The sequence below is a fragment of the Melanotaenia boesemani genome, chromosome 10 (assembly GCF_017639745.1).
Source record: "Melanotaenia boesemani isolate fMelBoe1 chromosome 10, fMelBoe1.pri, whole genome shotgun sequence".
Lineage (NCBI taxonomy): Eukaryota > Metazoa > Chordata > Actinopteri > Atheriniformes > Melanotaeniidae > Melanotaenia > Melanotaenia boesemani.
In genome coordinates, this window is record NC_055691.1 from 24382133 (window position 1) to 24407248 (window position 25116).

The 25116-nt window shown below is 39.5% G+C and overlaps 2 protein-coding genes across 5 annotated transcripts; one reads left to right on the forward strand and one right to left on the reverse strand.

Moving 5' to 3' along the window:
* Positions 1-263: 263 nt before the first annotated feature.
* kcnc1b (potassium voltage-gated channel, Shaw-related subfamily, member 1b) lies at positions 264-17323 on the forward strand. Of its 4 annotated transcripts, XM_041996616.1 has the most exons (5): positions 265-1840; positions 8146-9061; positions 9649-9822; positions 13447-13483; positions 17239-17323. In XM_041996616.1, the coding sequence occupies exons 1-5, from the start codon at positions 1277-1279 to the stop codon at positions 17294-17296; spliced, it is 1749 nt and encodes a 582-aa protein (XP_041852550.1). In that variant the 5' UTR covers positions 265-1276; the 3' UTR covers positions 17297-17323. The 4 variants fall into 4 exon arrangements, with proteins under 4 accessions (XP_041852551.1, XP_041852550.1, XP_041852549.1 ...); XM_041996615.1 differs by lacking the exon at positions 17239-17323 and having other exon boundaries at positions 13447-14026; XM_041996614.1 differs by lacking the exons at positions 13447-13483; positions 17239-17323 and adding an exon at positions 10825-12926.
* Positions 14152-24469, reverse strand: sergef (secretion regulating guanine nucleotide exchange factor). Its single transcript, XM_041996619.1, has 11 exons — positions 24402-24469; positions 23994-24132; positions 23165-23317; positions 21911-22005; positions 21675-21735; positions 21480-21593; positions 21303-21365; positions 20812-20970; positions 20519-20691; positions 19343-19379; positions 14152-16174 (listed from the first exon to the last, which is right to left on the reverse strand). The coding sequence occupies exons 1-11, from the start codon at positions 24441-24443 to the stop codon at positions 15990-15992; spliced, it is 1221 nt and encodes a 406-aa protein (XP_041852553.1). The 5' UTR covers positions 24444-24469; the 3' UTR covers positions 14152-15989.
* Positions 24470-25116: the final 647 nt, after the last annotated feature.

The window sequence follows — 25116 nt, forward strand, 5'->3', positions numbered from 1 at the left end:
CAAGTGCAGCTCAGAGTTGCGCGAATATCTCTTTGCAGGGAAGCATGTCTGGTCTTGGGGCTGAACACCTGTAGATCGACAATAATTAAATAACATAACCATATCAAAACTTACATTCGTGTTTAATTGGGTTATAAAAGGATATAGTCTATTATCACTGTTTTCCCTTTTTTGTGTGTTATGAGCGCATCTGCGCGTTCATGGCTCCAGGTCACACCTTCCTCAGTCAGCTGTGCATGAGAATGATGAGTCCCTCCTGGCTGTTACAGCTGCTCCGAGCGACGAACTAATGCGAGAATTTTTTAAAGGGGGGTAAATAAAAAAGTGGTCAGATTTGACAATTTCAGCATCCTTAACAGGGAAACTTGACAGCCTGTTTTAACAGGCTAAATGCAGGATCCTCCACTGGGCATGCTCAATCTGATCTAAGTGAGGAGCAGGGCTCAGTGTGAATAACAGGCAGTTTGGGCGTTTTGGAGGTTTGTCGCCCTCTCATCTTTGATTTTTCTCTATTTGATCACGTAGCAGAATTAGAGACGGGATTTTCCTTTAAACAGACTGTGGGAATCTTCTTCTTTGCAAGGCATAAATGACGGGGAAAAGTCTCTGAGAAGGGTAGCGTCTATCTGCTGAGACAAAGACCTGCTGTTTCGTGGCGGCGTGTCGTCAAAGGCAGAGAGGGAGCTGGTTGAGCTAAGTGTGAAGGAGGTGATTCTGTAGGCAGCAGCAGAGGGACTGAGAAGCGCCGAGTCTCCTTCGAGAGCTGCCGGACAGGCGCTGTCCGCTCAGCACCACCGCAGTCACCTTGCTGTGAAAGTCACAAACCTACTCAGGACTCATCTGATCAATTGCAGCAACCTGGTGAATCCAATGAGGTGGATTTAATCTGTTGACGGGGGGCGGAAATTGGCCCGCGTTGTGCTTTTATCTCGACATCTTGGATTTACCAGCGATGTGACGTCCATTCTTAATGTGATCCTATTGGCTGCAAGCATTTTGGATTTCGATTCTATGCCTTTCAGAGAGTTCGACAGCTGCAACTGTTTAAGATCCTCTAACTGCATGACAAGTGCTTCTAGAAAATACAGGGTATGAAAGGGATGTAGCCTGGTGCGTGTCAAGCAGCACTATTTTCTTTCCTATTCCGTAAGAAAAGACAGGTTGCTCTGTGCGTAATTGTTAGTCAGTCTGGTCAGCTGTGTGCATGGTTACAAGGTGCGCTTAGACTTGCCTTTGAGATGAGGGGAACTTATTGGAGAAATGCCTAGGGGACGCAATGGGCCTGAGCGACGACAAGGATCGCATTGTTATAAACGTGGGAGGGATCAGACATCAGACATACCGCAGCACCCTGCGCACACTACCTGGCACTCGCCTGTCCTGGCTGGCCGAGCCTGATGCACCCAACCACTTTGACTATGATGCCAAGATCGAGGAATTTTTCTTCGACCGCCACCCTGGCGTTTTTGCACATATCCTTAATTACTACAGGACAGGGAAACTACACTGCCCTGCTGATGTCTGCGGGCCGCTCTATGAGGAGGAACTGGCCTTCTGGGGCATTGATGAGACAGACGTGGAGCCATGCTGTTGGATGACCTATCGTCAGCACCGGGAGGCAGAGGAGGCCCTTGATAGTTTCGGTGGAGGGGGCCTGTTAGACCTGGGGAGCGAAGATCCTGAGCCCGAGCAGGAGCATGCTGAGGACGATGCAGATGAAATGACGAGGAGGCTGGCACAGGGGGACTCACCTGATGTCAGGAGTGGGAACCTGTGGAGTCGGTGGCAGAAACGTGTTTGGGCTCTGTTTGAGGACCCCTACTCTTCTAAATATGCAAGGGTGAGTTGCTCTTTAAGATACCTGCCTAAGTTTTGACATTGTTAATAAATCAGATTGCAGGAGTTCATGATCAGTTATTCAAGGTACATTTAATCCAAATGTATTCTTACAACGTTTAATTGTTTTTAGATAAAACTGCGTGAAATGGAATGCAGCTGTAACTTGTACCTCTGCCCCTTGGTGATTACTACAAAAGCTGATGAGTTTAAGAGTCTTTTTATGACCTTGCATTGTACTCCCTGGGGTATCTATAGCAGGTCGATGTGATAGCACAAGTAAGGTGGAGGAGGGGAAACAATCTCTACAAAGAATCAACCTCATGAGCAAAAACAATTTAGATGCAAATCATTACTTCCACTGCCCTCTGTCTTGTAAGATAGAGAAACTCATTCTGACTCCCACTGATCTTTGAACTGATATTTCCAGGACACAGGGATCCCTGAGCTGGCTGGCTCTTTGAGTAAATAGGCCAGCTAGACATTAAACCGGCTATTTGGCACTACAAGAATATTTGTGGCAGACCTCCAGACAAAAATGAGGTTGCTGTTAGAGGTGAAATTTTTCATCTTGGTTATGGGCACTTTTCCATCTGGGCATAATGCCTCTAATTGGAGGCAATGACCTGCATCTTTTGATTTTTAGTGGTATTTTACCACTGTGCAACATGCTGTTTTGACAGGTGTAGAAACATGTTTGGTGTAATTAGTTATCATGCACTATCCAGCAATTGTATATATCAACATGCTCTCACTCTTAAGTGTTTTGAAAAGCAGTGTAAACCCACAATACACACATACTTGCAAAATGAACCTTCTACATGCAAGAAAAATCCCCCCAAGCTTATAAAGACGTGTCCCACATTCAACAATAAACATAATAAGAATGGGGATTGACAGAGCTCCACCAAGACTGGCAAGAAGATTAATTATACGTGAGCTTCGGAGTTAATTACAGACTCTATTCACAGTGAATACATCAGTGGAAAGGCCTTGCTACTGCATACAACTGTAGGCCTGTGGCTTGCCAGCAACAATGAGAGTTAGCCAAAAAGGAGCAAACCATTTCTTGCCAGTCACTCTTCCTCAAGTCCACACTGTTCCTGAGTGTCACAAAGACGCACGAAGATGCAGCATTTGTTTAATAGTGTGAAGACTGGGATGCTCAGAAGGCTGACTAGTCACTGTGTTTGAGGGCAAAATGAAAGTAGCCTATCAGGAAGTGCCTTTAGCACACTAGAGTTTGCATGGTAGTTTGGATGTTTGTTTGTTTTTGTTTGTTTGTTTTGTTTTGTTTTTTTGTTGTGCTCCCTGCAATGGACTGGTGATCTGTCCAGGATTTAACCTGCCTCCTGCCTGCTAATTGCTGGGATAGACTCCAGCTTTGCCGTGACCCCAAATTGGAATGAGTGGTATAGAAAATGGGTGGATGGATATTTCTTGTGCCATTTAAGGCTGGAAATAAGCATTATTTACAAATTGACAATATTATTATTATTAAAAATCTTTATTGTTATGTGGAAGGTTCCATAATCCAAATAAATTTTATTCCTCCAAGCTGTATTATTCGTTAAGGTTCATTTTTGCAGTACAGCTGACCTGGATTGTGTAGGAAATACATGTTATTTTGTACTGAACATACTGTAGAGGGGGTGGACAAAACAACAATATTATGCAATCTGATATAACACCACCACTTGTTAATGCTTCAAAATCTCTCATGACTTGTATAAAGACAAACTGAGCATTATTAGCCAGACAAGCACTCACACATAATTCTGCTTTTGATTTCTTCCCTCAACGTATGACCTCCAAACAATAAGGATCTTGACATTTAAAAACCCTACTGACAGAAGTCAGTGTTCTAGAGTCAACACCCTCCCCCCCGGACTATTATACTAACATGGAAGGGAAGCAGGCATTCATAAAGAGCAATGATTTCCTCCAAACAATACAACGAATGACCAGTGATGAGCCGTTATAATGAGGGCCTGTTTTCCATCTAGCACTGCATGCATGCCTCACTGTGAATGGATGTATCTGTCGAGGAGGCAGTTTCCTTCACTCAGTGGAATACATAGAAAACTTCATGCCTGGACCTGTCCATTTCCAGCTTACACCTTCCCTTTAAGTAATTCATTATTCTTTCCTGCTACATAACAGTGCATGTGCATTAGTTTAAGAGGTGCTACACAGGCTTGTTTAAAGAAAATAATGTTATTGATCCAACTTTTGCATTTCATAGGATTGTTTTCTTCTCTTCCTGTTTGCTTTCCTGTCCATCTCTGATGTACTCACCTCAAGATTCCTATTAAGTGTTTTCAGTCATGTGAAAAGTAAGGTTCTATGCATCAGGACATAATGAGATATAAACAGTTTTTTACCAAAACACATGACATACAGTAAAATTTTTTTTTTTTAAATAACTAAAGCAAAATGCAGAAGCAACATGCGAAACAACCTCCATGCTTCAATATAAAAGAAATCGGTTATAGCCAGGTGCTGCTTATTAAATGCACTAGTTTAACTGATCATCATTTTATGTGAGCACCTTCAAAAAACATAGGTCTTGACATTTTGTTGGTCTGGAGCATTCAAATGTGCTAACACAATGCCAAAAAGATGATCTCAGTGATTTAAGAAAAAATACTGATGCTATTCGTCAATCTGGGAAAGGTCACATGGCAAGTTTCAGACAATCCGGGGTCTGTTATTCTAGGGTGAGCAAGATTATTTACAAGTGGAAATCACTTTTAGACAGTTGCCAGTCTTCCCAGCAAGTTCATCCCAAAGTCAGAGCATTGCTTACTGTGACTTTGGGATTAACTTGTAAAAAACAGTACTTGTAAAAGTCCAAAAGCTACATCTCAGACTGTTCGGGTCTGTTAAATCAGGCTTGTATTGCAGCCATGGATTCTGTCCACATTTCTGTTATTGAGACAGTTATTAATTCCACTGTAAGCCACAATTTTCTAAAGTCATATATGAAGCAATCACACATTGTCTCACATTTGATTAGAATCTTTGGCTGAAACTAGGTCAGGAAACAGGTCACTAGTAAATCTACAACAGAATAAACCTCCCCCCCCCCCCAAAAAAAAAGGAAAGAATGAATGTGTTGCAGCTACACAGTTAAAGGTTAAACTCAACTAAATTAAAATACCCTGGCAAGATCTTGAGAGAGATGTGCATAAACTAGCTTTGCAAACTTTAAGAAAATGAAGCCACATTATAAAGGATAATGAAACTTCACACAATCTGACTGGTGACATCATGCATGTTAACAGAAACATATATGTCATGTTTTTTTTGTTTGTTTGGTTTTTTTTTTTGTTTGTTTTTTTTGTACCTGAAGTTGTCTTCTGTACTTAATTTTAATATGATGATGAGAACTGAATGATTTATTGGAGATGCTTGGTCGAGTTTTCTCCCAGCTAAACCCAACAACCTGCCTTTTAGACCCCATTCCCACATCTTTTTTAAAAACATTTTATGGTTTCTTCGAGTCTGAGCTTTTAAATATTGTAAACTGCTCTCTTCAGACAGGTGTCTTCCCATCTGCCTGTAAAACAGCTGTGGTGCGGCCTCTTCTGAAGAAGAGTAATTTAGACTGCAACATCCTTGACAACTACAGACCTGTATCCAATCTACCATTTTTAAGTAAAATTATAGAAAAGGTTGTTTATACTCAATTACATGGGTTTTTAAACAAACACAACATTTTAGAAAAGTATCAGTCTGGTTTTAGGACAAACCACAGTACCGAGACGGCCCTTTTAAAGATTGTCAGTGACCTTAGACGTAATTTGGACTCTCAGAAACTTAATGTCCTGGTGCTACTTGATCTTAGTGCTGCTTTTGATACAGTGGACCACCAGATTTTATTAGACAGACTGAGAAGTCTGGTGGGCCTCTCAGGTACTGTTCTTAACTGGTTTTACTCCTATCTGGCTGATCGAAAGTTCTTGGTGAGTATGGATACATGCTCTTCAGGAATCTATGACATAAAATGTGGGGTTCCCCAAGGCTCAATTTTAGGCCCAATACTTTTTAATCTTTACATGTTGCCACTTGGGGACGTCATCAGGAGACACGGCATTGACTTTCACAGCTATGCTGATGATACACAGCTTTACATCGCCGTGTCTCCTGATGACCTAGAGCCAGTTAACACCCTTTTAAACTGTATTCTAGACATAAAGTCATGGATGGCAGTGAATTTCTTGCAGCTCAACCAGGACAAAACTGAGGTTTTAGTCATCGGTCCTGAAGACAAGAGAGAGATAATTTCCTGCAGACTGAAAAACTTCAAACCCTCTCAGTGTGTGAGAAATCTGGGTGTCCTTTTCGACTCTGAGCTGAATTTTATTTCACACATCAGAAATGTCACAAAGACAGGCTTTTATCATCTTAAAAACATCGCCAGAGTTCGCCCATTTCTCTCTCTTGCCAGCACGGAGGTGCTAATGCATGCTTTTATTTCCAGCAGGCTAGAATATTGTAATGCCCTGCTCTCTGGTCTTCCCAAAAAGTCTATTTCTAGTTTACAGTTACTGCAAAACTCGGCAGCACGAGTTCTGACGAGGACCGGGGGGCGGGAACACATTACACCGGTTTTAAAATCGCTGCATTGGCTCCCCGTGCGCTTCAGGATTGATTTTAAGGTTCTCTTACTTGTTTATAAATGTCGTAATGGTCTTGGGCCTTCTTATTTATCTGACTTGTTTTCAAATTATGAGCCCTCGCGGACCCTGAGGTCCTCTGGTACCGGCCTTTTAACTATTCCCAAAGTTAGATCTAAAACACACGGTGAGGCCTCGTTTCATCATTTTGGTCCTCAACTGTGGAACAGCCTGCCAGAGAGCCTCAGGGCTGCAGAGACTGTTGATGTTTTTAAGAAGAGGCTCAAGACCTTCCTTTTTAGTTTAGCCTTTTGATTTGACTTTATTCATTTTCTGTTATTTATCTCATCTTATCTTATCTGTCTCATTTATCTATTTTATTTTATTATATTTTATTATAGCTTCTTAACTGTTTCCCTATTTTATCGTTGTTTTAACTGTTTTAACATTTTTAACATTTTTAACTCCAGTGTTTCTTTATGGGGATCCTAAACTCTGGGCGTCAAGCCTGCTTGGTCTGCCCTCTGCAAACATGGCTTGACTGGCTCCTGGTGTAAATGGGTCCCCAAAACTGCCGTTTCCTCACAGCAGCACCAAGCCAAAGACAGATATTAAGAGTTTGTGTGTGTGTGTGTGTGTGTGTGTGTGTGTGTGGATGGTTGAAGGGGGGGGGGGGGGGGAGTTTAATCTGTCACATAACTGGGTGTGTAAAGGGCTTATTGTTTTTGTTCTGTGATTTTCTTTTTTTTTTTTTTTTTCATTTTAATATGCATTCATTTCTACTATGTAAAGCACTTTGTGTTGCCTTTGCATGAAAAGCGCTTTATAAATAAAATTTGATTTGATTTGATTTGATTTATTTATTTATCAATTTGTGTGTGTATGTCCTGATACATAAAACATCAAGAGTATTTATTTTTTCCTGTCTGTTGCTGCATTTCTGACATTACAGTAACAACTACGAGCATTAAGGCACTCTGTAAAAAGCAAAGTATCATGAGAGGATGATAATTGTCAGGACTGGGCAGCAGTCAGTACCCTAGGGGGGATACTGTGTCTGTTGCGCTCATGTAGTATGCATTAGAAATTTCTGAGCCTAAATGTGATGAAATTTGATCATTTAATCAATACATAATGAAGGCTAAAGTACTCTTTTGCCATCAAGGGAAATGCGGGCTTGTCTAAACTCAGAGTGATTCCCAGGAGTTGATAATCTGGACAGTATGACCTTGTGTAGGGAAGACCTTCTGCAGTGATGATGCTAAAGGGAAGAGCCCCAGCTAAATTTAGTCAAGAGGGTTGACACTGATGTCCTGTTTGATGCTGCTGCAGCTACTAGTGGCTCTTTACAATTCTGCATGTAGCACATCCATGAAAATGCCATGACCTTGAGAGACAACAGAGGCAAGGGAAGGAGGAGCAAGTTCATACTGATCGTCCCTTTTACAATGACACTTCAGAGTCCAGACACACATGGGGATGGGTTGTCAATGTCACTGTCAAACTATAATAGATGCCATTGTTTGAGATAATAGATTGAATAACATTGTGTCCTGCTAAGAATGGCTGTTAGACTGTCAAGCTTGATTACACTGCATATTTTGCTGTGCTCATTCTCCTCTCTTCTGCCCCCCCCCCCTCTGCCTTCTCCATTTCTTCAATTGCACCCCATCTTTTTCCTGCTCAGTGGATAGCACTGGCCTCACTGTTCTTCATTCTGGTGTCCATCACCACTTTCTGTCTTGAGACCCATGAGGCCTTCAACCCGATCATGAACCGCACTGAGGAGGAGCATGTGGACAATACCACAGTGATTACCACCTACCAGGAGACTGAGACTGCGCCCTACCTCACCTACATTGAAGGTGTTTGTGTGGTGTGGTTTACCTTTGAATTTCTAATGCGAATAACTTTCTGTCCAAACAAATTTGATTTCATTCGCAACACGCTCAACATAATTGACTTTGTGGCCATCCTCCCCTTCTACCTAGAGGTGGGTCTCAGTGGGCTCTCCTCCAAAGCAGCTAAGGATGTGTTGGGTTTCCTGAGAGTGGTCCGCTTTGTGCGGATCCTGCGTATCTTCAAGCTGACCCGTCATTTTGTGGGACTGCGTGTGCTGGGCCACACTTTGAGGGCCAGCACCAATGAGTTCCTTCTCCTCATCATTTTCCTTGCTCTTGGTGTCCTCATTTTTGCCACGATGATCTACTACGCTGAACGGATTGGCGCTAACCCCAACGACCCAGGAGCCAGCGATCACACACAATTCAAGAACATCCCAATTGGATTCTGGTGGGCTGTGGTGACCATGACGACCCTTGGCTACGGAGATATGTACCCTCGGACGACCTTTGGTATGCTGGTTGGAGCTCTGTGCGCCTTGGCAGGTGTGCTGACCATTGCCATGCCTGTCCCTGTGATTGTCAACAATTTTGGAATGTATTACTCGTTGGCCATGGCAAAACAGAAACTACCAAAGAAAAAAAACAGGCATATCCCTCGGGCTCCCCAGCCAGGTTCTCCTAACTATTGTAAGTCAAGCATCAGCTCCCAGCATCTGAGCCCAATTGCCCATGACGATGTTTTCGAGATCAAATTTCAAGGTAAGAACACAAACATGACACACATTCTGATACAGTGTTGTGTCACTGCTTCCCTGTCCTCTTGAAACTGCCATATCACTATCAGCTGTTTCTCTCTTCCCACACTTCAATCAACCAATGATTCAGTCACAAGATTGAATAAATGAATTTCTGAGATCAGTCAATAAAATATGTAATGAAAAACACTTTGACTCTCAATGGGACAATAGAGAGACTAAGGCAGGCCCTGAGTAATCTTGTTATTGATTTTGCACTTCTTAACACAGTGATTCACTCCTCCTCTCTCTTAAGACAAACAGAGAGGATGCATTTGTAATGTTAAGGACAACATTAGCAGATGTCAGAAAAGACTTGATGCCCCTCTGGTGATGCTAGTGCAAAGATGTATTGATATTTGACACAGTTTGTGCAAAAAGTGCAAACAGAATGTCCACAAAGCAATGCAAGGTAAACATCTGACAGCAGCTACACAACTAGTGTTATTGTTTGGGTTAATCCCTGTGTGCATTAAACTGTAAAGTAGGAAAAAAAAAAAAGACAGACTGAAACCAGATGCTTTGTTTGTTTGTTTTCTTTTTTATTTCAAGACTCAAAGCTGAACGGTGAGGCGGCTAATGCAGCTCTGGCTAATGAAGATTGCCCCCACATAGACCAGGCAATATCTCCAGAGGAAATCTTCAGCCCCAGTGAGAGAGAGCGGCCCTGCTTCCTGGTCACCACTGCTGAATGCCCCAACCACACAGGGGGGAGATTGAGGAGGGGTACGTACGGTAACAGCCAATCACAGCCCCCCCCGAAACACTGACACCCTGTAGATGGTAGACAGGAAACACCCTTCTTTGTCTCATCACTGACTGTTACACCTCAGTTTTTCACAAACACACACTAACCCTCACACACTCTCACAGCAGCTGCTTTTTCTTAATCATCCTGCTGGGGATTGTTTTTAGTCTAACCCACAACAGCATGTGTTTAAACCAAGCACAATCCCCACAGAAATTAAGAATTATTGTCAACATCTACATAATATATTTTTTGATACCATAATGTAATACCCTTATTTATTTACCAGTAAGAAAGCTATTTTCGAGATTTATATGATGTAGAATGTGTTGTCTTCTATGCCTAAAAAAGTATTTATGTGCTACAGGTGTATCTTGTATGTATATGTGTTTTAATGATAATTATCATTTGGGATCCAGACTTATGAGTACATTCCTCTTGACCATAAGTGCATGAAGTGTCTTGCTGATGGGTGCTATCAGTATGGTGAAGGAGCACAACACAAATGGAAGGCCGCTAATGTAACATATTATTACAATGATTAAGCTGACATGGCTAATTTTGATTTACTTTTTCTGAATTCTGAAAAAAAAGTTTATATAATCTATATTTTGAATTGAATATTAATTTTACAAAAGTGACGTAAGGCTGTGTGCAGTAAACAGCATACAGTATGAAATTCTACCTGTAGCTGATTATACATTCCCTGCCTGAGGTGCCTATCTTTTCTGAATTTATTTTTTTTTAAACAGTGTTATACTCCAAACCATTCCAGTACCACCTGGTGCATGCTGTTGTACTTCTAATGCACTCAATGCATGGAGAATAATAATCTGTCTCATGTCTGTGTTGACCTGTTTCTTTGGAGACAAAAACAAGAAAGCAACAGGTGTAGTATTAGCAGTGAGGAGCATCAAAACATTATGTCATGGATTCAGTGCTTCAGTGTACTCAGAACGTTCTCTGTTTTTCAACTGAAGGTTATGAAAAGCCTTGGAGCCTTAACAGCATGTCTGGCATGAGCGGGGATGCCTCTGGAGTGTCCTCAGTGTCCGCCCTGCCCTGCAGCCCACCCTGTCTAATGCAACACTCACATTCTCCCATCCCATCCATTATGTAGCATGGTTGAGTAGCAGACACAATGCCATTGGAAGGCCAGTCCACACTCCTCCTTATTATCTTTCCTGTCAAATTTTCCTTTGACACTTGCCTTCGCTCTTGCTTTGTTTTTCCTTTTCATTTTGTCTCTTTATTTTTCTGAAAAAAATTGTATCTTAACTGTGCTTATACTCAAGCTTCCCAAGTGTTCTCCTTGGGTGTGTCATGAAATCCTAGAATAGACAACATTGGCACATGCCACTCTGCATGGGTCAGCTCAGCTGCAGACAAAGCACTGTTCTATTGCAGGCTACTCCACATTTTCCCCCCCTGTGTTTACATCATTGCCTGTTGCTCTGTTGCTTTTGATCTCTCATACTTTTCTGCTAAGAACTTTGATCTCATTTGCTTTTAACAATTTTGTGAAACTTTCATGAGATGTAACCCCTGCTAATAGTATGCTGGACATTAATAACACATGGCTTTTAAACATATCCAAAAGCTGTTAAGGCAACTCTTAAGTGCTTTGTGAGTTGCAAAGTAGAGACGTTCACATTCTAAAGGTGCAATCCAGAGAAGACTTAATGTTAGCTGAGTGGCTATTACAAAATTATTTGAACATGATGTTCATGATGTCCAATGCAATATGGAGATGATGACAATTCCTATGAATACATCTATTGTCAACAGAACTAAAATGTTCATTTGCATGAATTGCATGAGAAATTATGTTCATAAAGAAGCTTACTGTAATGCAGTACCTGTAAGAAAAAAAAAACATATTTCTTTGAAAAGCTTTTAAAGCTTTGTCATTTTTATGCATTCTGAGACAGCTTTACAAGAGACTCAGTCATAGCAGAGATTTCCATGTAGCTGCCATTCTTTGCCTTTCCCCAAATTCATATATTTATTTTCTTGAATTTATTTTAATGGGGCACCCAACTAAAACAGTGCGATTTAACTTGAACAATCTGCCATAAAGACAACCAATGCTATTATGAGCACAAATAGTTTTTGTACCACTATATTTACTGGTAGTTATGCATTTTTAAAATGTATTAACGATCTGCAGCAAATTCTGTAACTGCTGTGCTGCTAAATTGGTGCAGGACTTACAAATCGTAAAACAATGGTGCCTTCATACCTGGTGAGGCAAAGTAAAAGTGAGGAAAAAATTGACAAGATATGACACTAGTGCTCAAGGTGTAGCATCATTACTCCGTATACCATGCTCATAACAGTGTAACAAAAGCTTTATTTCATAAAGGGGCACCTTGTACCTTTTGAAACACTATCATACTTTTAATCACAGCAAAAAATGCCGTCTTACTTATAGTTATTACACCAGTAAACACACACTAGGATTTAACCTTTAGTGGGATGCATAGTACCAAGTAAAAAAGAAAAAAAAGAGCCAAAACTCATTCAGCCCACAGCTCTTTTTTGTATATTAAAAGCACAAAATATTACAGAAAGGGACCAGGTATCATAGCATATGGAGTTATGATCAGCCAGATGTTATAAAGACTACTGCTGTATATTAATACAAGTGATATTTCAATACATCAGTACTATTACACGTATTGATACTGTCCCAATAATTATGCACAAGTTTTTCAGGGCACTTTATCAAATTTTACATAGACTAATTAGAAATGTTCATTTCTATGAGAAGATATAGTGAAATCATTATAGCAACTCATCTAATTAATGTTCTTATTCCAAATGAGCAGAGTTTTACATTTTAAGTCATGTCTCGTGTGGTAATTAATAAACGTTATCTATCTATATATATATATTAAAAAAACAAACAAAAAAAAAACAATTGTGACAATTTTATGTGAAGAGATGCAAGTGAATCATGTGGTCATGCAATTCAAGTGGGGTAAAAGAAGAAAAAAAAAGTTCAATATGACCTAGAATCTGATGTGGGTCTACTTGGGGAAAGGTAAATGCATGTATTTTACATTTATGCAAAAGAAAAGTATTCAAATAAAAAAAAAAAAAAACAAATGTACATATAAGTCCTTGCATGAAATAAATTTTGTACACAACAAGCATTTAGACTCCGTTTTTATTCAGCACATGCATACACACACCTTTCGTTTTCCACTGGCTTTACTGCTAGTGTTTTCAGCTGCTGTTTGACCTTTTGTTTACCTGTGTTCGGGTAAAAGAGAATCTAATAACAAACGAGGTGACTGTGAGGGCATGATGCAAAGTATACAAACGCATGACAATGACTGAACTACTCTACATCAACCTGTAAAATGCAGCATGATTGGGCATGTTTATTAACCAACTCAGAGTCCAACCTGTGCACTCAGACAGTAGTTTGGTGTCCGACGCCTTGGCTGAGCATGGGAAGTACATGGTAAACCCACCATTTACCATGAGGAACTAACGGAGCACATTTTCCTTACCTTCCATCATCACCATCATTTCCACCATTATACATAATTTGTGTAATAATTTATTTTTATTTATTTTTTATATGTTTATAGAGACCCAACGCCAGCACCGGAGCAGACAACCAACAGAGTCAGTTTGTGTTATGAACCATGGTGTACCAACCACTATGTGTATGACCCATAATGGCCCATCACCCACCTGATAGTGCTGTAGCATTGTTTTGTGTATTACTTAGTATTTTTAAATGGGTGTGAAAGTGACAACTTGTACATCACAAACTCAGCATAGATGTAGCACTGAGGAAGTTTTGTTGTCAAGCCTTATGTAGCTCAGTATCTGTGACTGGTTACTGTGTTGTAATTTTATGTGCCTATTTTTGGTGTGTGCCAGTGCTGTGAATACGCTTTCTGTGTGCTACAGTTGTGTGTACCAATGTTTTTGAGTGATCATCAAATATCTGTGTGCTCTTCTGTTTAAAAAAAAATGTCGCTCCGATTTAAATCATACACCCTACAGCAAAAAAACCTGTCATTTGTCATGTCAGCCAGACTTAACAGTTTTAACTTTGTACTGTCGTGGTCACATCTTTGTAGACTTTTGCACTGTTTTGCACCAGTGAACTTTAACATTCCTTTGATATGTTTTCAAGCATCAAAAAACATAACATCCACACAAAAAAAAGAACAAGACAAAGGGTCATGTTAAAAAAAAAAGCACAATTCTTTAATGAGGGATTAAAATTTCAAGCTGTGATGTGAGGAATCGTAAATAATTCAGCTGGTAAATGTTACAGTTGTGCTTTGATAAAAATAGACAGCTTACATATAAAATATGTTGCATCACACCTTAAACATTAATAATTAATCTGTTGTAGGGTAATAATTTAATTGACAATCATTTATAATTGGATTATTCTTTTGTTCTTCGAATATGCAATTTGATAAACTAGTATGTAATACCAACTATTGCCAAACCATTATCATCATCCTGGACAAGTGCCTCTGTTATGCTAAGTTTTCTTACCATTCAGGAATACACAGCACGATTACCTAATGTACTTTTTACTTTAGTTATCAGTCACTAGCCACTGAAAACAAACATCAGTTTTGCACCAAAAAACACCCAGTAACAACAAGGACCCCCATATGTATCAGCTCTTGAGGTTAAGCAATGAGCATACCTAATAAAAATACTCATAGGATGACCACTGAGTAGAAAATACCGATTGATTGTTTGTGTGAAAAAGTTAGTTAGAAGGGACCAACTTTTTACCAAACAACTGCAATTTCACTGCCAACAACTTGTTAAGGTCTACCTGCAGTCAGGTACAGCAGATTTAAGTCTGCCAACAGAGCTGAACACAAATGAGGGGGGCGGGGTGCTGGTCATTGTTCGAAACAAAACTTATAAACAAAAAAAAAACAAACAACACAGCGGCCGTTATTATGAACAGAATCAACAACACAACAATGAGGCAACTAATGTGCCATTTAGTGAGATTTCAGAGTGTGTGTTTTGAACACCGTGCATTCTGTGGTTAGTTTTCTCAATGAGGTGTTCGGTGATCGTATTGGTTGTTTTGTTGTTTAGGGATTTTTTGTGTCTTTTTTGACCAATAGAGTTCCGACTTGTACAATAAATAGTAATAAATAAAAAACAAACAAACATAGAAATAATCGTCTTTCAACAAGTGTGGATTTATTTTTTAATTTTTTTCAAAGAAGTCCTGGTAAAAGCATTTTAATTTTCATTAATGCATACTTTTACTCATGTTCCACATCTGAGTTGCATAAACCACAATAATAAAACTAAAAAAAAAAGAGAAAAACAAACAAAACAAACAAAACCTAAAGCAGAAACAAACCTCTCTGCATCTTGCTAATGCCTTTGACCTTGTCACTGGCTTAAGAGATGCACTTGGTACACGGGTGCTGCACTGCGGATGTCTCCTACTTCTAAATATGTAGTTGGGTCAAATGAGTTTCTCCCAATATAGATTAAATAGACATGAAAGTGGGAGAAATGAGATAAACAGAAGATTAAAGAATATGAGAAAAAATGACAAGAACATTAAATATGTGATGGACTTTTACAAAAAGAATAAAGGTACAGACCTGTATGTGTAAGTGGTAAATCATACAATGACAGAGATTTTTCAGGATTAAGTGCAAGGATTGATGACCTCCTGACACTCAAGATCCCAGCAATAACACCCCTGACAAGGGAAGATGGAGCTTTAGCACCAGTCCAGTCCATCTTTCATGTGATCCACAACAGCTTCAGTATGGAAGACTAACATGGCAGGTGGATCAGCGGCCAGAAGCACGGGCATCTCCTCCATCATGTTCATCAAAGTGACAGGCTAGCCAGAGAAATGATGGCCTCTGCCACAGGAAGCATAATTCAGGCTGTGTCTAAGCACACCAGAGAATTTATCACCACGATACTATGAAGACTGACCTGTTCACTGACCTTTTAAAAGGTGAAAGTTACTTCACAGTCAAGGGCACTTAAAATGATTGTATATGGGCTTTTACAAAGTACCAACAAGGCACTGAAACAGTAATGTGGTAACACTCAGAATCATTGTTTTTTTAAGTTTGATTGTCAAGTAATGTCCCTGCTCCAGTGTTATTCAGATGGAGTTAGAGGTCTTTCTTAAACCAGTTGTCACAGTGCACACTGCCATAGAGTGTCCAGCTCCACAGCCAATGAGAATAGGTCTTAGATCAGAAATGAACTGAGGATGAAAGACGTCAGCCTGTGAACCGTCTCCACACATCCCATGTTCATTCCAGCCCCATGAGAGGAGACACCTGCCTGAAAAGGAGAGGGGTCATGGGTCAGTGAAGCTGACAGGAGATAAAGGAGGCACCAGAAGTGTAGCATGTAGCCTAAAATTGGTTAAGTAGGAAAAAAGAAAAGTCTGTAAGCAACACAAACCAAAAAAAACATGCAATCACGCCGAGCTTCTCTGATCAAAACACTAACATTTGGCCAGTAATAAAGCCTCCCTGCTCTTCACAGCTGGTGAGCATGTTGGTGGGTGTGGTCAGGTCTGCACCACAGAGGAAACACGTGCCATGGCAACACAGTTACCTAATAGGCTCCATTGCCATGGCAACAGAAGCGAGCTTGCTTTCTCAAGGGTAACACATCTTCAAGCTTTCCCCATTCGTTAGTTGTGTGTCTTTCATGTCATGTTTTCATTTATGTCAGAGTGGTTTCTTTGTCTCTTTGTTTTTAGCCTGTCTCTCAAAATCAGCAGCATCAAAGATTCAGATTCGCTAACAAACACATGTTTTTCACCAGTTAACAGACCAAGATATGCCAGCAGCTTGTCAGTGTGACATTCTGCCAGATACAGCTTACATATTACAAACACATTTAGTCCTGCATTTGAGATAATGCATGCATCTGTAGGTAGACAGCATTTGGCATGATCTTTAGTTAAGTCTGTTCAGTAAACATTCCCAATTGGTGAATTTGATGTGTTGAAGCTTTATCCTCATTGGGGAAAGAAATGTCTCATTTTGGTGCTGTGCTAAATTCATGGACACACTGACTAGAGAACAGCACATCAGTGTCTCCATGGTAACAAAGTGCCTGAACAAATTCTGTTCAACAAAAGGATAAAAAACAAGGAACTCAAACCAAAAGCCATTTCCTGGTAAACAAATCCAGTCATTGACTTTCACATTTGACAGTATAAAATTTCCCATCTAATTAACAGCACCACAGTGGCATAATCTGCAGGATTTACCTCATTTTTAGCCTGACTTGCATGAGCCCACAGGTACAAATAAACAATAAGATCTAATCTAAGGTGTTTTTCTTCCTCAGTCCCATTAAGTTTAAGTATTCACATAAAAATTTTTCCTCAGATTGGAAGAGCTCTTCCCACAGAGTGTTTGGCCATCTCCCGCCTTTGACCACCGATGATGAATTTCACACATGAGGAGCGCTTGCTCAGGTGCAAATGGGCATGGGCTGAGCAGGCAACAGATATCATAAGCAGCATGCAATGCTCTCCGTTCCTTTCCGCCTGACCTACTTCAGCACCAGAAATAGCAGCACTCAGGTCTCTGCTTCCATTGCTGTTTTGCTATTTCATTGCTCCTGCCACCTCGCTCGAGTCAGGAGGAAAAAGAGGAGAGCATGGCAGAGGAACGAGTCGTACCTCTACTGGTCCAGCTTTCGTATAGTCTAATCGACTTCTAAAAGTAAGGAGTGGTGCTTCCTGACAACTGTTGTGATGAAAAGTCATTAAAAATCCCCATGTATATTGGCATATGCTTTATCTTTATTTTGATGAATAGAAAATTGAAAGTGGCTGGCATGGACGTTTGTTCTGTAGCAACAAGAGCTATGTTCACTGGTTCAGTGTTCTCTCTCTCCTGGAACCTTGTGCTTGCATTTTAGTGTTCATCTGCGGTATTTTTATTCATGCTGATGTAAAAAACTGGGTCAGTGTTCAAAATTTAATGTACAAGATTTTACATCCAAAATGTTTCATATTGTTAGGTGGAACTATGGAAAGCAGGGAAAATTTACCAAGCCTGCAAAGAATAAAAACAAGTATGAATCTCTGTGGAGTTCTGATAAAGAATTACAAAAACACATTTGTCTGTTTTTATTAAATATTCATTATGGGATGTGGTGGCTGAGGAGTCCATCTTCACTATCGCTTATGTAGATAGAAGGAAATAGCTCTCACAATATCTAACTGGAAAAGCATGCCTGTAAACATGCATGTAGTTAATTAGGCTCTTTTATGGGCCTAATTGTCTCAGTCATTGATACCCATCTATCTATGCTGTAATTACTTCCTGATGCAAAGGCCACAGAGCAATGAGCTGACCTCAGAAATCCCCTGCAGCTTTTCTAGGATTAATTTTTTTCCAAACTACTGCTTAATTGTAATGTATTAAACACTTCCCTTTCTAATTTCTCAGTAACAGGAGAGGGATGGATTAATATAGGTCAGTTTCACCTGTGTGTACTCCTTGTTCCTTCATGTAGTCTGAGCCAGTTATGTCAGGCCATAAGGAACATGTCATGTTTCAGTCATGAGCACTTAAAGCAACCAATAAAACCCTTTTTCGGACATGACACTAAACATTAATGGCTCCATCAGTCTGACATTGTTTTTTTTTCTTTCCTTGCTATTTTTTCTGACAGCTTTAATCAGATTTACCTGTCCATTCAGTGTTACGAATACAGTGTTATAAATAACACTCACTTCCTACTAGACAACATCTACAGAATAGCCATCATCAACTCATTAAAAACATGATTATTTTACTTCACTTAATCAACATCACCACTGTCAGTGCCATGTGTGAGATGAGAGGCATGACTTAACTCAAAAGGTTGTAAGCCTCCATGATTCCAGCTTTCCGATAACATGTTTTTCAGCCATAACAATCACAACACCCTAACAATCATGTGGCATTGTGTTAAACAAATGGCTGTAGATGGTAGCAGGAGATAATGTTGCAATAGGGCAGGAAGCAGCTCAAATGCTGTTTAGCAAATGTTTCTCTTGTTCATTTTGCCCAGGTGTGGGAAAATAATGCCTAGGTTCTGCAGCTAACTGTAGAGTAAACATTGGAGAAAAAAAGTTAGAATACTAATGTTATTTATTTATACAATAACACAATTTGTCAGAACAGCAGATCAAGTAAGGAGCAGCATTTCGGACTTGTACCAAGTTGAAAGTGATACGATAGCGTTACAAATAATTCTATAAGTAAATGTTACGTGTCACTAAGTCCAACCTTGCATGATTGCTGTAACAAAATATTGCAAAAACACACCAGGTTGCTCGCTGAGACACTAAATCAGCATATTCAGCAGCTGTCAGATTAGTGGAAAGCAGAGCATGGCTGAAAGGGGATCTTTCTTCTTGATTTCATCATTCTATGGCAGCTGTGAATCGTCTATTATGTAATAAAAAATGTTAAGATTTTGAAGGAATACACTTACCAACTATAGCGAGGTTATGTTCGGATCCACAGGCGATCTAAAGAAAAAATTATTTGACAAATTTATTTAAAATTAGGGAGAAAAAAAAAAAGAAAATGACAAATTTAAGATTGTAATATCAAGGCATTGATGTGTTGTCATGAATATGCAAGTAACTCTGATGAAAACTTATTATTAATTAACTAATAATTACCTAATAATTATCTAAATTAAATATATCAGCTATTCTATGTACAACTTCTATGATACAAAGCAGAAACTTGATGGAGGACTTAATGCATCTATTTCAGGCGGCTATACAGGCTTGCTATTCTGACCAAAATCTTATTCAGTTTCATGGCTGTTTTCCCTCTTCCACCTCCATAACTGTGAAAGGAATTAAATGCATTAAATATATTTAAAATTGAGTGAGAATTAAACACTGCTTTCCTGCACATAAAATCTATTTCTTTAACACAGCACTATTTTGATAAGACAATGCTTGGACTAAAAGCAACTTTGAACCGAAAGCACATTTCAATTTGTTCCACTAAATATCTTCACACGTCTCATAAAATTTTGGCAGCTCATTTAATTATTTCTTTGTTACAGCGTTTATGCTCTAAAATGGGACGATAAGATTTAAAGTCCTATCAGCTAATTCATCTTGCTTTTTGCTGTCCACACATACACACAAAGTGGCTGTGCTCTGACATACGCTAACCCTGCTGCAGTGATCTGTGCGCAGTGAAAGGATGATCCAGCACATGCCCTTGCCCGACCCTGACATACACTTTATTGACAACGATTTCCTCTGATGCATTCAGACCCCCAGTTTAATGGCTTAAATCCTAATGCTAAAAAATAATTGCCCTTACAGGAGGAGAGACTTCTTCCTTTAATAAATGTAAGTGGTCCTCTTCCTGTTGGATTAAAAATGTGTGTTGTGCATGTAGGCTATGGTGAAGCAAATTATTTAGAAGCTTCTTTTAGGGAGCATCATGTTTCTTCCCATACCAAACAACCTTAAGCTAAAATTTTTATTTGCAGTTATCTGCTGCCCCCTGCTGGACTGATTTAGACATTTAAAATTCAAGGCAAAGCAGAGATCAACATTAGGAGACACACAAACGTTCTTAACAGCAAAATTCCTTGGCTGATTTAGTTAGCAGAAGTGTTTATCCTGAAATATTGTACCTGCGTGGCTCCATGAAGGACTTTAACTTCTGCAGGAAGACAAACCTCCCTATCTTGGCTAACGCCTTCAGCTACAGACGCTGCTGGCTGCTGCTCTGTGTTTTGACTGGCTGAGGCTTGTCGGCCCAGTTGTCCATAATCTCCTCTGCCCCATGTGAAAACTCTGCCACTCTCTGAAATAGATTCAGACCAGGTTGTTAGGTTGTTCAGATACAGCAACCGAGCAGTAAATCTTGTTAAAACTGGTAAGCATCTAAAAAAAAAAAAAAAGATGTTCTATTGTGCTTCTGTACCTGTTTGAGCCACAATGTGAGTCCAGCCACTCCACACATGTACAACTTTTTCTTTATTAAACAGAGATCTCCTCAGAAGTGCTGGAGAGGACTGGTAGGGCTCTGACACGGTCAGCTGGCCATGTTTGTTGTTTCCCCACAGAAATAAATCCCCTTCTTCTGCAAACATGACATAAGCAATGTTACTCTTCATTCAACAGAAGCAGCAGCTGAAAGGCAGAAAAATAATCAAGGAACTGCACAACAAATGCAAGGACAGGGGGAAGTCATTACATATGAACTGAAACACAACTCATTATAATTGAGGATTGCATGATGCATTACATATTTGCTCTGAGATTACAGACACACTGCTTTTGTCCTTGTTCCTAAAAATAATTTAGTTTCTTTAAAAGCTCTGAAATAATCCGCACAACATTATTTTTTTGTATGCAGCAAACTTTGATTCTTGTTCATGTCAGTCAGCTCTTTGAACACTTTGGCTTCCCTACCTGTAAGACACACACAGTGAGCTGAGCCTGCGGCTACCTGGTGTGGTTTCCCTTCATTAAGACCTGCAGCATGAACACAAACATCTGTCACCTCTAGAATTCACTAGTGACATCACTTATATATCAAGGTTTTAAGTACACCGTTTCCTGTTATTATTTCTGCTTAGTTTGCCTTACCTGGTACCAAACAGGGAACTTTAGAGCAGAGGTGTGGTGGAACAGGGTGAGGACTGAGAGCCCGCTTTGCATGACTGAGAAGACCAGTTCCCCACTGATACACACAGCCTGAGTCTGCAAATCAAACGTGAAAACAAGAATTATGGATTGACTGCTAAATGGGAAAAAAGAATACAATTTATGTTGCTACATTACCACTAACTGCAAGTGAGTGTCTGAGTCCTGCTGCTACACTCACTATAGGTTCCTTCAGACTCTGAAACAAACCCCAGAAAAACAGCATCTGGTTTTGCAAGACCAACCAGTAGGAAACATGCGGGATCTAGAAATTTAAATTTACTACATAGATATAATACATTTTAAAGACTAACCTTTCATTAAGGACAAACTACATACATACATGCACTACTACTTCTCGAGCACATGCTCACCTCAACAGCCAGCAGGTCCGCAGTGTGTGTGACTATCTGTCCAACACCCAACTGTCCAAATGCATTGGAGCCACATGCCAGTAGCTTGCCACAGTCTATTAGTGTGACAAAAAGAAAAGAGAATATTTGAAATAGTCAGCTTTTAATTTTTATTTGAAACATTGCCGTGCAATGATCTGCTTCTTAACACATCAACACCAGATATTTTCGGGTCAGGGTCCAGAAATTCGGCCCGCACTTTTTCTTAAGTTGCTGCTCACATACGCATGTCACTGCATGAAACTTTCTGCTGGAATTGTAAAGGAGGAGCTGGAGGTGTGGTGTACAGCTATCTAGTAGGTGTAGGAGGCACCACACGATGCAGAAATTAATGAGTGGGAACCACGCTTAACCATGACCCATCAGGAGCAACTAGGGGTTCGGTGGTTCGGTGTCTTGCCCAAGGACACCTCAACATGAACTCGCCTTGGCTGAGGATTGAACTGGCAACCCTCAGGTTACAAGACGCCCGCTCTACCTTGCTGAGCCACGCCGCCTAATGACAGTGAATATTTGCTGACTAGTTCATGCAGAGCCTCGCCTGCTGATTTTCTGAAAATGTTATTACGGCCCTGTGTAGAAAATCCCTGTAGAGTCCAAAGCGAGCTTTGTAGACATTTGTGTAGTCACATGCCACTGCTCTGAAACAGTTCTATAATGTTTCAGGACTTAAAGGTGTCAAAACAGCTTTGCAGAGTATAAACAATCTGCCCTCAAGCATTGCTATGGTTTAAACAGCTTAAATTTCCTAAAATGCAAGTGTGATGGAAAAGATTCTCCTTTTTATGGCATAAAAGAAATTGTGTCATCAAACAGATTTATGATAAATATTTAACTTAGGAACAACTTAAGAAGAAAAACTTTATTTATAATTCTTTATGACAAGAACTAGTCTCTATCACTATCTCTGAACAAAGTCTTCACTGTGATCACTATGATCTCATTATTATACCTTTTTCTGTCATATGAAGGGAAATTGCAAAACAGATTGCATCCATTTCAACTGATTTGAAATTTATTAACTAAAAGTATGTGTGTTATAAATGCAATTCTATGCTGGCTTAAACAGGATTATTTTTAATGCTAAGAAGATTGTATAAATTAGACATAAGCACTTAACCTGAAACTATTTTCAGTAAAAGTGCAAAGTTTAAGTACAACTTAAGGATATTTTTAGAAATGATTATCTAATGTGAAATGGTGCTCTGTGCTCACCAGTAAGAAGTAGGGTAAAATCCCAACCACAAGCTACATTTGTGACTCTCTGATTCAAGACGGAGCAGAGCTGAAAAGTTAGGATGTCTTCTTTGTGGCCAAGTCCAAGCTGGCCTCTGTTATTCTGTCCGCACACGAACACTTCACCACTATCTGTCAGACACAAAGCACACCCCAAATATTTTGATTGTGTAACATATTACCATACCATGCCATCTTTATTCAGAGTGCTGTAAAAAAAACAAGGCTGACCAAAGTGGTGTACAGTACAAAAATAAATAAATAAATAAACTATTACATAAATATCAGAAATTAAAACCAAGCTGTTTTCTAATAGAGCTTATAAAATCATACTTCTCATAGACTAAGTTGGCTTTTACTAACACATTTAACATAAAAGTGACTCTTTTCACAGCATTTATGAAATCTGTGCTCTGACCTCTGTAAACAAATTTATTTTTACAAACGTGAAACTGAGCTTTTTTAAAATCAAGATTACAAACATAAAAAGTATAAATTTTTCTTCTGCCATTTGATGCATAGCATTAATTTGTTTACATAACGTCATTATCAGTTCAAAAATATTTTATCTGTTTTAGGGTCATTCTTGACATTAAAATTTTTGTGGCGTAGGCTACAGGTTTGACACAACAATGAATAATACAAAACAACATTTTTTGCTAAAAATAAGTAAATAAAAACAATAACAGTTGATGTTTTTTGGCCAGGAGGAGGCACCATATGACCTCAGATATATTTTTACCATGCTGAACATGTCAGGTGACGTTTGAACCAGTTGAGATAAGTTTGAATCAGAACAGTAACTTACCAGTAATAGCAACGGAGTGCCCCCCACCGCCACTTACAGTCCGTATGGGTCTTGTTTGTAGTGCTGCGTTGTCAGAGAGCCGAGGGACTAACTGGTCATCCACATGTCCCAGCCCCAGCTGTCCGTAGCTGTTAGCTCCCTGACAGAAACGACATAATTCCCTCACTAAACTAGAGAACAACTGGATGTTAAAGTAGCCGCCAGACAGATATTATTGACTGGTTCTAAACTTATACGTGGACACTAATTAGTAATAGTGCTAGTTAAGCTAATGTTAGCTAAAGCGTGATACTAATGTTCTGCATTAACGTGTCATATGACACATGGAAAGTACATGAGATCATTTAAGTGCACGACCAAATGTATATAACTGTTAACAATTTAACAGTGAGAATATAACAAACTCACCCAAGAGTGTAAACAAAACTGCAGCCGTGAAGGGGTTTCCATGGTAAACGTAGAAAACACGAGCAGTTTACGACACTGTCGTGAGAGACGCTGTGCTGTCGTAATTTGGCATAAACAAATAAGTACGGGGCGAATATAGCACAAAAAGTTGCATACGCATATACTCTTAAAAGTTGCATATAATGTGCATACGTCCAACTGAATTTATGAAATCACCATACTGGCGACTGATAAGCATTTTTGTACTTAGAAAAGAATGCTATTTTGATAAAGTAGCCTAAACTAACAGATGCAGCTATACATAGCTACTTTCGGTATGCTAATCGACGTATGCTAACAGTCATGCCGTAGTCAAAACGTTTAGAAATATTTGTAGCTCTCAATTTTACAAACAAGTGAAGGATTATTTTAATAACTATTTAAAAACTGTACAACAGCTTTTGAAATTTAAACATGGAAACAGCTGGAAATACAGTGTATAAGACAGAACGAGTTTGTACAATTCTGACAAACTTGGAAAATCAATATTTGGTTTAGGCCACAAAGCTTTTTTGTATTTGTTTTCCTCTCGGAGTGTGGCTGCCTTTTGCTCTTTTGTGGTGATCTCATACTTCCTCAATAATGTTGAGGTTCATATTCTAAAGGACATTTGTGACTCCACAAGACTTGTCCAATTTCTTCAGTCCAGTTCATCTGTAATTTGGTGTACCTTAGC